This window comes from Rhinatrema bivittatum, chromosome 8 (assembly GCF_901001135.1).
Source record: "Rhinatrema bivittatum chromosome 8, aRhiBiv1.1, whole genome shotgun sequence".
NCBI lineage: Eukaryota > Metazoa > Chordata > Amphibia > Gymnophiona > Rhinatrematidae > Rhinatrema > Rhinatrema bivittatum.
This window is the reverse complement of record NC_042622.1, coordinates 74,698,580-74,719,512: the sequence shown is the minus strand read 5'-3', so window position 1 is coordinate 74,719,512 and position 20,933 is coordinate 74,698,580. Positions and strand designations below refer to the sequence as shown.

The 20,933-nt window shown below is 44.3% G+C and overlaps 1 protein-coding gene across 4 annotated transcripts in view; it reads left to right on the top strand.

Annotated features, from left to right (window-relative positions):
• The window catches only part of PHF20 (PHD finger protein 20), a 280,282-nt gene that overhangs the window by 183,424 nt on the left and 75,925 nt on the right, over positions 1-20,933 (top strand). For all 4 annotated transcript variants that reach the window (XM_029611169.1, XM_029611171.1, XM_029611170.1 and 1 more), the window contains one exon: positions 18,415-18,615. In XM_029611169.1, the coding sequence (XP_029467029.1) occupies positions 18,415-18,615 (201 nt within the window). The remainder of the gene's footprint in view (positions 1-18,414; positions 18,616-20,933) is intronic.

Sequence of the window (20,933 nt, the reverse complement as noted above, 5' to 3'; positions counted from 1 at the left end):
GAGAGCTTGTGTGTGTGTGTGTGTGGTAGAATGGGTGCATGAGAGAGAGCTTGTGTGTGTGTGTGTGTGTGTGTGTGTGGTAGAATGGGTGCCTGGGTGCATGAGTGAGAGCTTGTGTGCCTGTGGTAGAATGGGTGCCTGGGTGCGTGAGTGAGAGCTTGTGTGTGTGTGGTAGAATGGGTGCCTGGGTGCGTGAGTGGCAGCTTTGTGTGTGTGTGTTGGAATGCATGCCTGGGTGCGTGAGTAGCAGCTGTGTGTGTGTGTGTTAGAATGCATGCCTGATTGCATGAGTGAGAGCTTGTGTGCCTGTGGTAGAATGGGTGCCTGGGTGGTGAGTGGCAGCTGTGTGTGTGTGTGTGTGTTAGAATGCATGCCTGGTTGCATGAGTGGTAGTGTGTGTGTGTGGTAGAATGGGTGCCTGGGTGCATGAGTGAGAGCTTGTGTGTGTGGTAGAATGGGTGCATGAGTGAGAGCTTGTGTGTGTGGTACAATGGGTGCATAAGTGGCAGTGTGTGTGGTTGTAAGTGACAGAGTATGTGTGAGCTTGTATGTAAGTGACAGCATGTGTGTGATTGAGAGAGACTGGTCAGGGAGGTGACTGGTGTGTGTGTGTGTGTGTGTGTGTGTGAGAGAGAGAGAGACAGAGACTGGTCAGGGAGGTGACTGGTGCGTGTGTGAGGAAGAGATACTAGTTAGGGAAGTTACTGGTCTGTGTGAGACAGAGACTGGTTGTGACTGGTTGTGGGCCCTAAGGAAGAGGACTGTGAGGACAGAGCTTCAGCAGCCACTGCTGCTTCTGGTGAGTGCTATTGGCCTGCAAGGGAAAGGAGTAGGAGAGTTGCTGGAGAGGGTAAGTAAAGGCAGCTTTTTAAGTTTATTTTTCTTGATTGATTGCCATTTTAATTATTGGGTATTATGTGATGTGTCTGCTGTTTTGAAATATTTTGATATTTAGACAATTTTTAATAATTTTTATGAGTTTTTAATTGTTGGATGTTATTCTGTTCATCAGCTGTTTTGTAACATTTATTAGTATAGTTTGACAATTATTTCTAAGTGGGTATCTATAGCAGCTTGGCTTGCTCTGTTTTCCCAATAGGAGGTGTATTAGTGTTTAGGGCCTGGTTAATTACTGTCTTTTCATAAGGAGGGGTATTGTGCTTGCCAGTAAAGAGAGTTTGCTTTGCTTTTACTGAGATGTCATCAGATCCAGAATATCTTTTTTTTGTATGGTGAGCTTTACGGGTAATGCCCTAGTTCTGCTCTGCACCCATTTTTGGGGGTTGACTTGGTTCCTGAGGATGCAGAATGTATATTTACATTTTGTCCCGTGATGGTCACATGTTCAGTGTGTCACGCATGTGAGAACCATCTGTCAGGTGTGTCCCGGCCGAAAAAAGGTTGAGAACCACTGATCTAAAAGAGTAAATAACCAATTCACATGTATCCGTCCCTTTCCATTCATAATTTTATAGACCTGTATTATAGCCTCCTCTCAGATGCCTCTTTTCCGAGTTGAACAGCCCTAACCTCTTTAGCTCCCTTTATCATTTTGGTCACCCTTCTGTGTACCTTTTCCAGTTCAGCTATTTCTTTTTTGAGATGCAGAGACCAGAATTGTACGCAGTATTCAAAGTGCAGTCTCACGATAGAGCAGTGCATAGATATTATAACATTCTCTATTTTATTCTCCATTCCTGCCCTAATAATTTTGCTTTTTTGACCGCTGCTGTATGCTGAGCTAAGAATTTCTCAGTATTGCCCAGATCCTTTTCCTGGGTTGTAACTCCTATTATGGAACCGAACATCAAGTAAATTTATTTATTTATTTAACTTCTTTTACTATACCGAAACTCAAGACCAGGTCTTATTGTACCGGTTTACAATAGAACAGGGGGAAACCAATTAACATCTAGGTAGAAATGAAAAGTTACATTAAAACAGGGAGCGTAAAACATGGAAGATGGAAGATAGGGCAGAATTAAACTATAACAATGAGTGATAAATATAATCAACAAAAAACAATAAATTAGTAATACATAAACAGAGATTTATCCTCAGCGGTTATTAACATGGTATGTCCGGTGGGAGGAGTGGAGGGGAGGTGAGTAGGGGGGAGGGATAAGGGAGAGGTTGAAGGGTGAGAGACAGTGTTGGTCGAAAGGGGTTCCTTCAACGGTAGGCTTGTGCGAATAGCCAGGTTTTAAGTTTTTTTCTGAATGTTAGATGGCATTGTTCCTGGCGTAAGTCTTGAGGAAGCGAATTCCAATGTAGCGGACCTGCTGTTGAAAGTGCTCGCTTGTGAATAGTTGTGGACTGATGATTTGTTGGGAGGGGCCTTGAGCGAACTTTTGTAGGCAGTTCTTATTGGCCTTGCGGAAGTATGTAGTTCAAGAGGGGAAGGTGAGTTGGAGAGTGGATTGATGGTAGACAGATTTGTGGATGATAGTGAGAGCTTTGAAAAGTATTCTATATTGAATGGGAAGCCAGTGTAAGATTTTTAGGATTGGAGTTATATGGTCCTTGCGCCGTGTGTTTGTAAGGATCCTGGCCGCTGCGTTTTGCAGCATCTGTAGAGGTTTGGTCGAAGAAGCGGGGAGACCGAGTAGTAGAGCGTTACAATAGTCGATCTTTGAAAACAGTATTGCTTGAAGCACAGAACGGAAATCCTGGAAGTGTAAGAGCGGTCTTAGTTGCTTCAGGACCTGTAGCTTGAAGAAGCATTCTTTGGTTGTAGCGTTAATGAATTTTTTGAAATTCATTCTAGAGTCAAGGATGGCCCCAAGGTCTCTGACATGGCTTGCTAGTGGGATTATTGCATTATTAGCGAAGGGGTAGTTATCGCTAGGGGAGATAACCAGGAGCTCCGTTTTGGACGTATTTAGGACCAGGTTGAGACTCGAGAGAAGCAGGTTGATGGCGTGTAGGCAGTTGTTCCAGAAATTTAGAGTAGAGGAGATGGGGTCCGAGATGGGGATTTTGATTTCCACATCGTCTGCGTATATAAAATGGGAGAGGTTGAGGCTATTGAGTAGCTGGCATAAAGGGAGTAGATATATATTGAACAGGGTAGGGGAAAGTGAAGAACCTTGTGGTACTCCTTGTTTTGACGGAATGGGGTGGGATTCTTTGTCGTTTATTTTAACTTTGTAGTGCCTGTTGTTCAGTAAGGATTTAAACCAAAGCAGTGCGGAGCCAGAGATGCCTATTTCCATTAGACGGTTGATGAGGATGTCATGATTTACCGTGTCGAACGCCGCAGAAATATCGGGTAGGGCTAGAAGGTATGATTGTCCCTTGTCGAGGCCCATCAGGATGGTGTCCGTTAAAGAAAGAAGGAGGGATTCTGTGTTTAGACGTTTCCTGAATCTGAATTGAGAAGGGTATAGAATATTGTGAGAGTCCAAGTAGTCGGTGAGTCGGAAGTTGACAAGCTTTTCCATTAGTTTAGCTATAAAAGGTAGGTTAGCGATGGGGCGGAAATTTACAGGGTTGGCTGGGTCCAGATTGGGTTTTTTTAGTAAGGGTTTCAGCGAAGCAATTTTTAAAGTCAGGGACAGATCCTTGATTGAGGGAGCAATTTATGATGTCTGCCAGGGGTTTGGCAATGGTGTTGGGAATGGTGAGGAGGAGTTTGGTCGGTATTTGGTCCAATGGGTGAGAAGAGGGTTTCATTTTCTTGATAATCGATTCTATTTCCAGGGATGATGTAGGTTCAAGAGATTCTAGCGTCTGTTTAAGGATAGTTGGTGATGGATTTTGGCTAGGAGGTTGTAAGGCGATTGATGAGGTGTTGGATGTTGCCAGGGGGCCAAGTAGGTTTTTGATTTTGTTGTCAAAGAAAATCACCAACTCTGTAGATTTGTTTTGGGCTTCTTCTGAGAAGGTAGGGGGAGTGGGAGTGGTGAGGGCTGCCACATATGAGAAGAGAGTTTTAGGGTCGTATAAGAAACCGTGTATTTTTTTAGCATAAAAATCTCGTTTGGTGCGGGTGATGGATGTTCTGTAGAAGATCATTGCTGTTTTGTAAGAAGCCAATGAGGTAGGGGAGGGATCTTTCCGCCAGCGTTGTTCTTTGTGTTGTAGGTCTTGTTTGAGTTTTCTTAATTCAGTAGAGAACCAGGGTTTTTTGTTCGTGCGTGCTGGGTTGATAACTTTTGAGGATAAGGGGCAAATTGTGTTTGCTACTGCGTGTGTGATGGTTTGCCAGGAGTTAATGGCGGTATCAGCATCTGTGAGGTCCAGTTTGGTTAGGTCTTTGGCAAGGCTGTTGTTGAGAGTGTCCATGGAACAAGGTTTCCTGAATTGGATGGAGGATTTGGTTGCAATGGGGGTCTGTTTTTGTTTAATGGCTAATTTTGTAACTATCAGTGAATGATCTGACCAGGGGATGGGGGAGCAGGTAAATATAGTGTGGGTTACTTTTCCCTATGTGCATCACTTTGCACTTGTCCACATTAAATTTCATTTCCCATTTGGACGCCTGGTCTCCCAGTCTTGCAAGGTTTTCTTGCCCCAACACGAATATTGTATAAAGTTCTCTTTGTTTTCCACAAATGTTTTTTTTGCTTAGTTGAACTGTTGTGCCACTCTCTGAGTAGCCTGTTCCTATGTACCTCCTACTCTGCGTTCTTTTGTTCCTATTCCCCCCCCCCACCCACCTACCTGTATTATGTAATTTCCAACCTTTTTGTTTTTGATGTAAACCGATATGATGTCCCCACTAATATCGGTATAGAAATTTAAATAAATAAAAATAAAAAAAATTATGCTTTTGATTTCACTACTTGAAATAATTTTGTCATCTACAAATTTGATTTATCGTACCCTTTTCCAGATCATTTATAAATACATTAAAAAGCACTAGTTCCAGTGCAGATCCTGGAGGCACTCCACTGTTTACCCTTCTCCACTGAGAAAACTGACTCTCTAATGCTACTCTTTCCTATCTTTTAATCAGTTTGCAATTCACAAAAGGCATTGCCTCCTATCTCATGACTTTTATTTTTCTCAGCAGTCATGGGGGAATTTGTCAAATGTCTTGAAAATCAAAATACACTATATGAACTGGCTCACCATTATTCACAACTTTATTAACCCCTTCAAAAAATGTAGCAGATTGGTGAGGCAAGACTTTCCCTATGTAAATCCATGCTATGTCCCATTAAACCATGTCTGTCTTCTATATGTTCTGTGATTTTATTCATTAGAATAGTTTCTATGATTTTTCCTGGCATTGAAGTCAGATTCACTGTTCTATAGTAACCCAGATTTATTTATTTTATTTATTTATAGGTTTTTTTATATACCGATAGCCGTTTGCACATCGTATCGGTTTACAGATAACTAAAACTTTTTGACAGTGTCATTATACAGAACTTTTGGCACTGCCATTACATAGAACAGTAAACTTTGCATACAAGAAATAAACATCAACAAACAGTAACTGGGTAACTATTTACAGGGAACGAAGGTTCCTCAATTGGAAGCAGATGAGGGAAAATTAACAAGAGCACATAGTGACGGTAGTACGTGGAAAGCATTGTAATCAAATCAAGAGGTCATAGGGGAGAAGGTAATTGAGAGATAAAGACAGCAGAAGCACATTGTAAAAGGTGATACAGGGAATGCATTATACACAGCTTAGGGGGTTATCAGGAGGATGATTGCTGAGAGAGGGGTAGGCCTGTAAGAATAGCCAGGTCTTTAGGTTTTTTTTGAATTTGGGTGTGGATGTTTCAGTGCGCAAGTCTGGGGGCATAGAGTTCCACAGGGTGGGGCCGGCAAGGGAAAAGGCTCTGTTCATTGTGGAAATAAGATTGGTGGATTTGATAGAGGGGGTACGGAGTGTCCCTTGGAGGGCAGTGCGAGTCGGTCTAGTGGATGTGCGAGAAAGCAGTGGGGGGTTGATCCAGTCAGTATTTTCATTGGTGATGCTTTTATGAATGAGGGAGAGAACTTTGAACAGGATGCGAGACTGTATTGGGAGCCAGTGGAGATCGATAAGGGTAGGAGTAATGTGGTCACGTTTCCTGGAATTGGTGAGGATGCGTGCTGAGGCGTTCTGTAGGAGTTGTAATGGCTTAGTATGTGTTGCAGGGAGACCAAGGAAGAGTGCATTACAGTAGTCTATTTTGGAAAAGATAATAGACTGTAGTACTGTGCGAAAGTCAGTGAAGAATAAGAGGGGCCGGAGTTTTTTGATAGTTTGAAGTTTGAAGTAGCAGTCAGGATAGATTTAATGAAGGGTTTGAAAGAGAGCTGGTTGTCAATGAGGACGCCCAGGCTACGGGTGTGGGAGGGGAAGAGCGTGGAGGAGTACGCAGTGGGAATGGAGAGAGAGGAATGTTTGTTGGAGATGATGAGGAGTTCAGTTTTTTGCGGGTTAATGGCAAGGTGCATGTCAGTGAGTAGCTGGTTGATAACCGTCAGGCAGGATTCCCATTTTTGAAGAGCAGTTTGGAGGGAGTCAGTGAAGGGGAAAAGGATTTGGACATCATCTGCGTAGATAAAGTGTTTGATGCCAAGATTAGTAAGGAGGGTGGTGAGGGGGAGCATATAAATGTTAAATAGAGTAGAGGAGAGAGAGGAACCCTGGGGGACGCCTTGGTTAAGGCTAACTGGGTCGGATTCATTGTTGCCAGTGGATACTGTATAATGACGATCTTGTAAGTATGATTTGATCCAAGAGAGGGCAGTGCCGGAGATTCCTATGTTACTGAGAATGTTGATTAATATGATGTGGTTAACAGTATCAAAAGCTGCAGATATGTCTAACATAGCAAGGAGAAATGAGTTCCCAGTGTCGAATCCTTTAGTGATGGTATCCGTCAGGGATAGCAGCAGTTTTTCAGTGCTCAGGTTTTTCCGGAAGCCGTATTGTGTGGGAGGAAGGATGTTGTGGTGTTCTAGGTGATCAGATAGGCGAGAGTTGACTAATTTTTCCAAGATTTTAGATAGGAAAGGGAGATTAGAGATAGGTCTGAAGTTAGCTAGAGTAGAAGGGTCAAGGCTGGGTTTTTTAAGGATTGGTTTCACCACTGCCTGTTTTAGGAGTGTAGGGACTATACCTTGCTCCAGGGAACAGTTGCAGATGGATGAGAGAGGTTTGGCAATAGCTTTGGGAATAGATAGGAGAAGTTTAGTAGGAATGGTTTCAGAGGGGTGAGAGGAGGGTCTCATTTTTTTTAAGATGTTTTCAATTTCAAGGGAAGAGGATAGGTCGAAAGATGAGAGGGTAGAGGTAAGGTTGAAAGAAGGCAGTTTCACGGTGTTAGGGTTGGCTGCAAAGCGTGCAGTGAGAGAGGACACTTTGGTTTGGAAGAAGTGAGCAAGTTCATTGCAATGTTTTTTTGTGGTGGGAGTAGGAGGTTGAGTGGGGTTTGAGCTGGTCAGATTGGAGATCATGGTGAAGAGTGCTTTCGGATTGTATTGGAAACTGTGAATCTTTTTGGCATAGTATTCACGTTTAGTTGAGAGAGTAATATTCCTGTATTGGTGCATAAGCTGGTAATAGGCAGTTTTGGATGCTGCAGAGGGGTGTTTGCGCCATTGCCTTTCTAAGGTTCTGAGACGAGTTTTGAGGTTCTTGAGCTCTGCGGAATACCATGGTTTCCTGTTTGGATGGGCAGGTTTAATGGTTTTTGTAGTAATGGGGCAGAGCTTGTTTGCTATGTTGAGGGTGATGTCGTGCCATGAGGTGAAGGCCTTGTCGGCTGAGGAAATATCAAGTTGGTTGGAAACGTCCGAGCAGGCCATAGTGAGGGTGTCGAGGGAGCATGATTTACGGTATTTGAAGGATTGCGCCTGGGTGGGGGCAGGGGGGGGGGGACTGTTGGATAGCCAGGGTGGTTTGGATGATAGAGTGGTCGGACCATGGGATGGGGGTGCAGTATGGTGAGTTGATGACAGTGAGGGGGCTATTGACGAAGATAAGGTCTAGAGTGTGGCCGGCCTTTGAGCTCTTTGAGCTCTTTTTTAAAGATCAGGGTTTCATTAGCCACCTTCCATCAGGTACAAATGATTTTAATGATAGGTTACAAATTACTAGTAATAGATCTGCAGTTTCATTTTAGAGTTCTTTCAGAACTCGGGGGTATAAACCATCTAGTCCAGGAGATTTGCCACTCTTAATTTTGCCAATCTTTCCCTATCCCCAGAGGCAATGGAGGGTAAAGTGACTTGCCCAAGGTCACAAGGAGCGACAGCAGGACTCGAACCCTGGTGCTAAATCATTCGTAGATGACCTGAAAAGTGATTAATATAGTTTCTTCACAAAAATCATAAGACTTTTGATTGATACAACGTGATTTATTATAGGAGTAATTGAAATCTCCAATTGTTACTGTGCTGACAAGTTTGTTAGCTTCCTTAATTTCATTGTTCATCTGTTCATTTTGGTCAGCATCAGCAGTACCCTATCAACAACTACTTTTTCCCTCACCTTTCTCGAAATGACATTCCATGGCCACTACAGAATGGGCTTTCATGACATAGGCCATAGCTTCAGTATTTGGCAGCAAAGAACGGTATCCTCCAGCCAGGAAAGGAGACCCCTGCAACAATTTGTCACACAGTACTTAAGGAATAGCCACTGCTATTAATTGTAGCAGTAGCATGGGATCTTCTTGATGTTTGTGTAATTGCCAGGTTCTTATGGCCTGGATTGGCCACTATTGGAAACAGGATGCTGGGCTTGATGGACCCTTGGTCTGACCCACCATGACAATTTCTTATGTTCTTAGGTTAACAGCTAAGTTTAAAAGTCTGATTTTCATATAACTTTTATATTTATTTTTCCCAATATATATTATTTTTATCTTGCTGTTTTGAATCTGTTCTTGTGTGTGGCAAGATTGTTTTCTCAATAGATATTGCTTATTTCTGGTGTTTGGCTATTGTCTTGTTGTGGCTGAATAATTTTCCTTCCAGCATCCAGGATCTCTCTCCCAACTTGCACAGAGGATTGAGAAACTCGGGCATAAATGGTTTACAGTGGGCTCTGATAGAGCAAAACCTGTGACTCCGAGAAACCCAATTTGCCCAACTTTGAAGCATCCTGTGTATCCGCCCCAATTCCCAAAGAGTAGTCAGACATTCAGGATCCAGAAACTCTGGTATGATTGAATTACAGTGCGCTGTGGCAGATTAAGGTCTGTAATGGACACCCACTCTCCCCTCTACCATTACATTTTCTGTATTGTAAAATAAATATGCCCCAGCAAGAGAATATGAAGTGATGTCTGAAAGTAAAGTAGTCACCTAGTGCACCCAGAAATCTTTCAACATGATCAAATGTGAAAAAAGAAACCTACTGGGAGACCCAGTCATCAGAGGAACCAATTTTGGAACACATTATGGTGGGGGCACAACAGTTAAATGTCTTCCAGGATCCTCAATTAATAGCAATGCAAACCAGGTGGCCAAACAATTATGGAAGAAAGTAAGGACTCTGATATATCCAAAATCTAGGGAAGAATATTAAAACACATGGTAAAGACTATTGCCTTTTTGGAAGTATTACTTGTTCATTGAAAGGGAAAGAAAAGGCTATGTCATATAGATAATTTTAATTCCTTGCTCAAAACCTGGTGTAAAGAAAGTGGTTTTGGATACATTGGAGGCTGAGGCTGCGTATGGAGCAATAAAAGGTGTTATGGTAAGAATGGCCTACATTTGTCTATGACAAATAGTGAAACAAGACAAACCAGTTGCCTTAGTTTAAAATAATGTATTCTCACTTATATCTTGATAAAAGACCCCAATTCTGGCTGAGTTTGGCACAAGGCTGCTTCAGCGGCTAAAAAATAACCAAACGTAAAAGTAAATAATTTAAAACACAAACAACATAAATAATCATATAAGAGAATCATATAAAAGTGAGGACATAATCCACAGGACATACAAATAATATAAAAAATCATACTCCAATAAGAAGCTTGCTGAGCAGACTGGATGGACAATTTGGTCCTTTGCTGCCATCATTACTATGTTAGAATGCCCCCACTGCTATACTCTTCCCCATCATATATGGAATTTCTACCTATAAAGATTCTACTGCGCATTTAGTCTCCCACAGGATATTTATCCTGTTCGACTCTGCTAACCCTGACATAAAGCGCCAACCCCCTCTCACCAAGTTAATCCACCCTGTTATATTGCAGTATAATTTATACCCTGGTATAGCACTGTCCCATTGGTTATGCTCCTTCCACCAGCTTTCTGAGATGCCAGTTGTTTATCTCTAAATTAAGTGCTATATAGTTTGCTGAGCAACTTTTCTTTCCCCTGATTTCTAGTTTAAAAGCTGCTCTATCTCCTTTTTTTAAAGTTTAGTGCCAGCAACCTGGTTCCACATCAGTTAAGGTGGACCCTATCCTTTCAGAATAGGCTCCCACTTCCTCAAAATGTTGCCCAGTTCCCAACAAAACTAAAATTCTCTTCCCTTTACCATCATCTCATCCACTCATTGAGACTCCGGAGTTCTGCCTACCTCTGGAGTCCTGCACTCGGAACAGGAAGCATTTCAGAGAATGCTACTCTGGATGTTCTGGATTTCAACTTTCTACCTGAAAGCGTAAATTTGGCTTCCAGAATCTCCCTTCCACGCTTTGCTATGTTATTGGTGCCCTCATGTACCATGACAGCTGGCTCCTCTCCAGCATTGTCTAAAATCCTATCTTGGTGACATGTGAGGTCCACTACTTTTGCGCCAAGAAGGCAATTAACGAGTGAGCCTCATGTCCACCAGCCACCTACATTTTAATGACTGAATCGCCAGCTGTGACAGCCAACTTAACCTTTCCTTCCTGGGCACAAGCCCTTGGACACTCATCCTGTGTGTGAGGATATTGCTTCACTTGGTCCTAGCTACAGGATCTTCTTGCTACACTAAATGGATCCTTTCCATCCAGGTGACCTTGCTCCTTCAAGGCAGCACAAGGGCTGCCAGACTGGAGTTAGGACTTGGTTACTATTTCCCTGAAGATCTCCCCTATATACCTCTGTCTGCCTTAGTTCCTTCTAGTCTGCCACTCTAACCTCCAGAAAGCTCTTTGCACCGGGTGCACACTTCTAACCTCTCACCGACTGGTAGATTTATCATACATTTGGCACACTGTGCAAAATATTAGAAAGGCCCCCTTCTCACTGATGGACTGCTGTCTTTATTTTAATATTTTGTGATCTTAATTCATTTAGGTTGTAGGGAATAGGGATGTGTGAACTAAAGTTCTTAGATTTCTGTGGTATATTTAATGTTAATTTGGCAAATGCCTGCAATGGGACAATTAATTTGTTGAGAAGGGCTGGGTAACTCTCTTGTTTTAGATAAATCACTGATTTTTTATGTGAAAATCTCTTGTCTTCTTAAATGGGATAAGAGTCTATAAATCAAAGAATCTGCTTAGTTGTGGGTGGGAGCTGGAATCCTCCACTTGAAGGTTAAAGTCTACTAGAATAAGTAAGCTAAAGTCAAATAAATTGTCATGTTTTTCTAAACTTTTTTTTTATTGCAGTTGTAATAGAGTACTTTTAATGAACAATGTAGTTTCCCAATATCTGCATGTAAAATATATTTTAGATCTAGTGGATGTACTATTTGTTTATAGACATAGGTTTTATGACAAAGATGTCTTTACTCTATCACACATATGTCTTAAGTTGCCCTATTATATAATTTATGTTGGCAAAACTAAGACTTCCTTGTATGGCCTGCATACAACTTTTCTTTATTCAAATGAATTGCATGAGTTTTAGACAAATCTTCATGAGATAAGACTATTGTAAAACCACATAGTTAATATTGTTTTAAATCTACTGCGGTTCCCTGTACGTACCAGGATCAGTCCAGACTGCTGGGTTGTGCCTCCCCTCCAGCAGATGGAGTCAGAGAAAAGCTGAAAGGCACCCCCTAGATATACCGGTGTGCCTCCTGCGATCCCTCAGTATTTTCTCAGACTCTAGCAGATTGAGAGGCATAACCTGCGGTCCTGATCTCTCTGTTTTCTACATTACTTACAGGTTTTGTTTGTTGGAATTAACCCTGACTAGATCAAATAGTTTGTTCTTCCTTCCTTGTCTGTCTAGTTTAAAAAAAAAAAAAAAAAAGATTGATTTTGGATTAAGGGAAGCTGGTCTTGTTTGTTGGGGTATTCGCGCAGCGAGGTAGCAATCTTGCGGGCAGGCTTGTAGGGCACTGCCCTCTAACTAGTTACCCGGAGCTAGGATAGTCCCAGGGGACAGGGGGAGAGCTTACCGGTGGGCCGGTCACCGCCCCCCCCCCCCCCCCACAGTGCACATCTTCCAGAGGATTCCTCTGAAGGGGGCTTGTACTCAGATTTAATTAATCTTTTAAAAAAAAAAAACAAACAACTTTGTGCTCTGCGGCCGCGTGAGTCCTGCTGGGGGCAGGACTCACGCGGCCGCAGCCCCAGCCTGCCATCGATCGGTCCCGGGACTCCGGAGGGGGTGGCTGGTTCACCCGGCGCGATTCTACAACTGTGTAGTGCTTACCTTTTTGGCACGCTTTTTGTGGCAGCTTCTCTCCCCGCATCGCCATGCCGCGTTCTTCGGCCTGCACGGCCGGTGGGGGGGCGGCGGCGCAACTCTCCCGAGAGGGTCTCTGCTCCCAATGCCTTCCCGGGGGCGAGGGACCCTCTCAGGGGCCGATCGCTGCCCGCAGGTCTTCTTCCCCTGCTTCTTCGGCGCGGCCCCGGAGGGTTGTTGGATCAAGGTTGGCAGCCCCGCCTCCCATAAAGGAGGCGGCGGCGGCCATTTTGAACACGTTGAAATCAGTAGGTACAGCATCGGAGGAGGAGGATTTCCCTCCTCCTTCCCCGCCGGCGCTTAGCCCGCAGAGCACAACCGGGTTTGAGGTTCCTTGACCCCCCCCCCCTTTCCTCCTGACCCGCGAAAAAAAAAAACCTGGTAAGGGCATTTTCCTCGACATTTGTGCCTTTAAGGCACAAGCCCTTTTTGGAGGCAGAGGCGGGTTGGGAGGCAGCTGGACCCTCTCCCCCGAAGATTCCCAGGTCGGCACCGGAGCTGGGGGGAGAGGGGGCACCCCCCCCCCTAGGATTCCCAGGTCCGTACCAGAGCTGGGGGGAAAGGGGGCTCGAAGTCCTCACACACAGGGGGCTGCGGCAGTTCCGGAGGTACCGGATCCCTACAGTCCAGGGGGCTGTAGAAGGGGCTGACCCCCAGGTCCTTCCTTTATTGGGAAGGACGAATTGAATTTTTTTTTAATACAGCATGTTTTGAAAAGGGGACCCCTGTGAACTTTTCCCTTTCACCCCAAGTTGCTGCAGATTGTATATAAGGAATGGGGACATTCCTGAAGCCTCTTTGCGGGCAGGGCTGTACCCATTGCCGCCTGAGTCCTGGATAAGCTGTACCCATTGCCGCCTGAGTCCTTGGACCTTCTCAAAATTCGTGGATTTGGTGGTCACGGCCGTAATAAAGCATACTACCATCCCCGTGACGGGGGATAGCTTTGAAAGGTCTCCAAGTCCGAAAGTTGGAGGTCTTATTGTAACGTATCTTTGAGGTGCCGGCCCTAGGTGTCCGGGCGGCAACCTGTAGTAACCTCATACCGCGGGCCACACTTTGCTGGATTCAGCAGATGCTTACAGTCCAGGATCTTCCGCCGGATGAGGCGGAGCAGGCCAATTGCAGGAAGGCTGCGGTGGCCTACTCGGTGGATGCCTTATATGATCTTCTCTGGACTTCAGCTCGTACTATGTCTTCTGCTGTAGCCACCAGGCGGTAGCTGTGGCTCTGTCGATGGGCGGCAGATCCTTCCTCTAAGTCCCGTCTGGGTTCCTTTCCCTCCGGGGAAAATTGTGGTTTGGGGACGAGCTGGATCAACTCATCAAAACCTTGGGGGACAACAAGGTGTATCAGCTACCTGAAGACAAGTCCCGGCAGTCTCGATCCTTCGGGAATTCCAGGGGTCGATCTCGTAGCCAGCGCCGGTTCTCCTTCGGGAATTCCAGGGGTTGAGCTTGTAGCCAGCGCCGGTTCTGCCTGGGGAGGGGCAGGGCCTTTCCCCAGAGACAGCAGGGAGCGGGATCCTCGCAGGCTTTCACCCCTACCAAGGCTACTCAATGAAGGCGTGCAGACCCATTCCTCGCTTCCGCGAATCGGGGTTCGGTTGTACCTATTTTGGGAGGAATGGGTCAAGATAACCTCGGACCTGTGGGACCTCGACGTGGGAAGTCGAAGTTACACGTTGGATTTTACTTGTCCACTCCGGGATCCTTTCCTGGTGTTCCCCTGCGGCCCTCCGGAAAGGAGGGTAGCTGTGGCACAAACCTTGAACCGATTACGGGCGCTAGGGGCGGTGGTCCCAGTCCTGCCAGCCGAGCGTCGCACTGGCCTGTATTCTATTTCCTTCATAGTTCCAAAGAAGGAAGGCGCGTTACAGGCCGATTTTGGAGTTAAAACAGATCAACAAGGCCTTACGGGTTCCCCGTTTTCGTATGGAAACGCTGCGGTCTGTCATTGCGGCCATCCACAAGGCAGAAGTTTGGCTTCTTTGGATCTAACCGAAGCATATCTCCATATTGGCATCCAGGAATGCCACCAGAGGCTCCTGAGATTCATGGGGCTGGGTCTTGAGCCCTTCCATTCAGGTTAGCGACTGCCCCCAAGGTTTCACCAAGGTTCTGGTGGTCGTCACGGCTTTTTCTGCGCCGTCAAGGGATACTGGTTCATCCCTATCTCTACGATTGGCTCATCTGAGCAAAATCGGAAATGTGATGCAAGCAAGTGGTTCGGTTAGTGGTAGAGCAGCTTCAGTCAATAGGTTGAGTAGTCAACTTCGTGAAGAGCCAGTTGAAACCAACTCAGCACTTGGAGTTTCTCGGAGCCCGATTCGATACTGCGCTGGGCAAAGTTTCCCTGCCCCATCAGCGGCTGGTCGATCTGATGGCGCAAGTTCAATCTCTGTTGGATCTGCAGCTGCCTACGGCCTGGGTTTATTTACAGGTCATTGGTCATATGATGTCTACTCTGGAGATGGTACCATGGGCCTTGGTGCATATGCGACTTTTCCAAACAGTGCTGCTTTCTCGCTGGGACCCTAAGTCCGAGGCGGACGACATGTTACCATTGCTGGAGCCGGCCCGGTCCAGCCTCGTGTGGTGGCTGATCCCGGACCATCTTTTGAAGGGGGTGGACTTGGAACCTCCACCTTGGATAGTCGGGACGACGGATGCCAGTCTGTCCGGCTGGAGGGGCTAGGTGTCACTCCCGAGCGGTGCAGGGGGAGTGGTCTCCTCACCAGAACTCCTGGTCCATCAACCGTCTGGAGACCAGGGCGGTCCGTCTGGCCTTGCGTCACCTTCTTCCGATGATTCACGGTCGAGCGGTGGGAGTTCTGTCGGACAACGCGACTACTGTTGCATATATAAACCGACAGGGAGGCACAAAGAGTCGTCCGGTGACAGCCGAAGCGTCATTGTTAATGGCCTGGGCGGGACGCTATTTATCCCGTATTGCGGCCACCCACGTTGCAGGAGTGGACAACCTTCAGGCGGGTTATCTCAGTCGACAGCAACTAGACCTGGGAGAGTGGGAGATGACGGCCGAGGCACTGTATCTCATAACTCAGCGATGGGGAACTCCGCACTTGGATTTGATGGCGACATGTTTAAATGCCAAGGCGGCGTGTTTCTTCAGCCGAAGACGAGAGCACGGATTATGTGTTTCCTCCGTGGCCTCTAGTGGGAAAGGTGTTGAGGCTCAGAGTCCCATTGCGGTCCGGTGATTCTCGTGGCGCTGGAGTGGACACGACGCCCGTGGCTCGCGGATCTCGTCACTCTAGCGGTGGACGGGCCGTTGCGTCTAGGTCATCTCCCAAATCTACCTCACCAGGGTCCGGTGTTTTTCGATCAAGCGGATCGCTTTTGTCTAGCGGCTTGGCTTAAGCGAGGCGACAGTCGCAGAAGAAAGGTTATTCGGAAGCGGTGATATCTACCCTCCTTCGGACACGCAGATCCTCCACCATTTTGATTTATGCGAGGGTAGGGAAGGTTTTTGACTCAGTGTCGTGACTTACATATTGCGCCACGGCAGGCTTCAGTGGGCCATATCCTTACCTCCTTTTCAAGATGGTTTGAAAAAGGGATTGGCCTACAGTTCTTGTGTTCAAGTGGTGGCTCTAGGCTGCCTGAGGGGCAAGGTTAAAGGATGTGGCTTGGCTTTTTTTTTTTTTTTTTTTTGCGTGGAGTTCGGAATTTGCGTCCGCCGGTGAGAAGCCCTTGCCCTTCCTGGAACTTGAACTTGGTGCTCCGGGGTCTCTGTTCGGCCCCTTTTGAGAAGGTTAAGAGGGCTACCTTGAAGGATTGACGCTCAAGACTGTGTTTCTAGTGGCCATTTCGTCGGCGCGTCATGTCTTGGGGTTTCAGGCTCTTTCATGCAGGGAACCATTCGTGCGTATTTCTCAGTCTGGAGTGTCCTTGCGTACCGTACCTTCGTTCTTGCCTAAGGTGGTGTCAGCCTTTTCACGTTAATCACACAGTGGATTTGCCCTCCTTTTCCAAGGAGGAGTTACAGTCCTCGCAAGGTCGGGACTTGAGGCGGTTGGATGTCTGTCGGGTTCTCCTGCGATGTTTGGAGGTAACTAATGAGTTTCGACCGTTGGATCACCGGTTTCTGTTCTGGCATGGGCCCAAGAAGGGTCTTCCGGTCTCCAGGACAACTATCGCACGCTGGTCGAAGGCCGCAATCATGTCCACTTACATTGGTTGCGGTAAGTCTGTCTCTGATGGGCTTAAAGCTCACTCTCTGAGATCTAAGGCGACTTCCTGGTCTGATACCCAGTTCGTGTCTAGACAGGAGATTTGCAGGGAGGCCAAATGGAAGTCCTTGCATACGTTTGCTTGCTAGGATGTTCGTGGTCTGCCAGAGAGTCCTTTGGAAGCACGGTCATTCAAGCGGGACTCTCGAGGTCCCACCCCATTTAAGGCGGCTCGGGTACATCCCAGCAGTCTGGACTGATCCTGGTACGTACAGGGAAAGGAAAATTAGTTTCTTACCTGATAATATTTGTTCCTGTAGTACCAAGGATCAGTCCAGACGCCCACCCAAGTCTTTTTCAGGAGAGTCCACTCGTACCTTGTTCTGTGTCTGCTTACTTTATTCACAGTGTTTTACATTGCCATGTTGGATAATAAGTATGAATGCATCTTATACGGTAAGTTGTTCTAAGTTTCGTCTCTGGTTCAAGGCATCCGTTCTGTTTAGACACACATGGATTTGTGTGTTTTATGTCCTTCGGGGCACTGTTTCTACTTGATCTGGTCAGTGGTTGGGTTGAATTGGTTACTTATTCAGCGGAGGTATTTAATTATTTCCTTCTGCTTTGATATCAATTATACTGAGGGATCGCAGGAGGCACACCGGTATATCTAGGGGGTGCCTTTCAGCTTTTCTCTGACTCCATCTGCTGGAGGGGAGGCACAACCCAGCAGTCTGGACTGATCCTTGGTACTACAGGAACGAAAATTATCAAGTAAGAAACTAATTTTCCTTTCTATGGCACTTGAGTTAACTTTATTTTTACTTATTGTATGGATGTTTATTTTTAATTTTTTTCATGTTTATTTTCTTTTAAACTTATTTTTATGGTTAAATTAGGTTTTATTATGTATGTTTTTATATTGTAAACCATTTTGATTAAATTATATTTGTAAAAGTGGTATATAAACACTTTTAAATAAATAAATAATAGAAAAAGGGGAAAGCACATCCAAGTTTCTAAAATTTATTCCATTTTACAAATCAAAGGCAAATTTATTTTTTTTTCATAAGGCAATGGCTGTTATACTAAAAGTACTACTTCACACAATGCCATAGTTAATTCATGGAACTCATTGGATACTGTGGAGGGAAATATTATATTTGGATTCAAAAAGGGATGTGAAAAAAATATTAAAATACAAAAAGCTTAGAACATTTCTCACTATACCACATGTAACCATTTTAGGACAGCAGTTGTATAAGAATAAATGTTGTTGCTTATATGTTCATTGTTTCTTCAACTGGCAGGAGTCTGACCCATGTTATAGAATGGGCCTACCACATCATGAAATAGCTTTTTAGAGTAAATTTATGGCAGATTGCCTTATAAAACAACAAGACTGAACCTGGATTAGACTCCTGCCAGCAAAACTCCCTGAGTGCCATAACATGCACATTTTTAAAAAGGTCAGCTTTAGTTACTTTTTTTTTTCCTTCCCCTTTTTATAGAGAAAAAAGGAGGGGCTGTAAGTTAGGAAGAAAATAAGCAACTCCAGTAGAGACAAATTTTAAACTTTCTGTTTATAAGGAGTACGGAAAACTTAGTTTATAGCTGGGATGCACTGGTCTCTGTTGCCCCTCCCCCCATTTTATTTGTAATCTTGTATTTAGATGCATCTCATCATATAGTACTGAGAAGTTCCCCTGCTGATGATAAAACCAAGAAGTTCAATATAAAGAGGAGAAACACTGTGCCGCCTTCTGTGAACATGCTGAACACCCATAAACCCTTACTTCGAGAAAAAAGCAAGGAAAACCAAATGGACAGATGTTATCGGAAACAGACAAACAGAGAGAAGTGTGGTGAAAATGGTAAGCAGCTCCATTGCTTATGCAGGAGTACAATAAATTGGAACACTTTCTACTTGATATGTAGCTGAACACATCAGTGCACTTTTGAGTGCAGCACAGGTCGACTGAGTGCAAGGCATTTTATTTGAAGCAGTAGCTCATGTCAGAGTTCTAGCAGTCACTGAATCTGGAAGGAACTGTATTTTTGTGGGCTAGGATACTTTCCATTGGACCAACATAAAAATTATCCAGAATCATGGGTTATAATTGAGGCCATGCTACATTTTTTGTTTCCAGAACTGAACATAATTTTCAAGATGGGTTCTTACAAAGGACCTATAGAGAGGCCTAGCCTTTCTATTGGTGATACCTCTCTTTCTGCACCAAATATACTCTTAGCTTTCCCAATAGCTTTGTCACACTGGCTACCTTAAGGACATCAGAGATAATGACCTCCAGGTCTCTCTCCTGTTGGTGACATAGCTCTTCACCTCCAAAAAGGTATTTGATCCTTTGATTTCTGTATGTCACATATACAATTTTGTAGTTTTTTAAATTAAAGCATATATGTCATACCTTTGACCATTTTGCCAAACCTTTAATATTTATCTTAATTATCTCCTCTGGGATGTCTGCTCTTGTAAATTTGCAAATTGGCACAATTTTCATTTTAATTCTTCTATAATGTCACTCATAAAGACATTAAAGAAAAATGGATCTAGCACTTATCCTTTCACCAGAGGGGACCCCATCAATGACCTTTCTGAGTCCTTTTCCTCAATTACTAAGTTTATAGTTTGTGCTCCAACTCTGACTGCGTAGCTTGCTCTGTAGTCTTCTACCGGTATGTGTTACAGAGGAAAAGACTTTACTCAGAAAAATACATGAGCATATATTGGACACATGGTAACAGACACAAAAAGGAACCAAATTAGCACAAGTTTGAAACTTATGAGTAGTAGCGCTATTCATCAAGACTTCAACCCTGACAACTGTCTAGTCATGCTTCTTTCATGAACATTCATAGTTTATTATACTTACACTTTAGACAGATTTTGTTTTAAAGATAACTTAAATTTACTTACCATGAGCCTGGATCAGAAATGGCTGACCATTCTAGCTGCAAGCAAGGAGTTTCCTTGGGAAATTTAATTATCAGTAGGGGAACAGATTTGTAGGTAGGTGTTATCTTTTTCCAGGGAAAGGAGGGAGCTCAGAACCTTGACGAGTAGCTGGCATGTGACTGTCATAGGGACTGAGTCTAAAATCCCAACAATACAGCAAGAATCACATATTGCTACTGATCCTGCTTTACTGAAATTAGCATAGGTTACATCTGCTGCTCTTCCCTGATCTATTACTCTCTTCACATTAAAGAAGTCAAGTTTAGCAAGATTTTCCTTTTCTGAAACCTTGGAGCCTATGCTCCTGTAACCCATTGTCTTCAAGTTACTACATTAATCTATTCTTTTGTACTGCTATTTAATATTTGTGTAGTACTACCAGGCTTAGGCAGTGCTGTATGGATGCATAATATAGCAAACCAATTTATTGAGGCATGAGCTTTCAAGGACCAGAGTCTACTTCGTTTGTCTTTTTTGCTACATCAAACTAACACGGCTACCCGTCTGAAAAAATAGTCCAGTTGAGTCACATAGGCAAAACAAATTACCAATAATTTAAATATTATAGTAAAACATGTTTAATATGAGAGGATCAAGGTTAGGGTTTTTGGATTTAAAAGCAATCTTAAAGAGGTGGGTCTTTAAAAGGGACATGATCAAGGCCAGAGATGGAGTAAAATGAATTAGTACAGAAAAGCTGTTCTGGAAACACAGTGCTGCAACATAGTGCAGAGTCTGAAGTTAGCCATGGAGTAGGACACAGAGAAGAGCAGCTTTCCCAATGAATGGAGGTTACAAGCAAGGATGAAGTGGGAGGTAAGTGGGGAGAGGCAACATGGAATTAGAGAGTGAATATCTTTCTAGGTGAGGAAAAAATAGTTTGATAGGGAGTCAGTGTAAAGCCATAAGAAGAGGGGTAACATGATTGTAATGATGCCAGAGGAAGATTAACAAAATTTTGGATAAACTGTTCCCACCTTGTGTTGCTCATGGCAGGAGAAATCATCACCAAAATATGGTCAGACCTGAGATTTGAACCACAAAGCCAAGTCTTCAACCACTGTGAGCGTTCAAAATGTGCTAAAATTTAGAACCTGGTTAAAGATTTCAGTGAAGTAACACATACAATTGGATCCTATCAAGAACTCTGAAACATGGGCACAAGAGAGACCATATTTGAGTATATTTCAATTAAGCTTAATGATGGGGAATCCA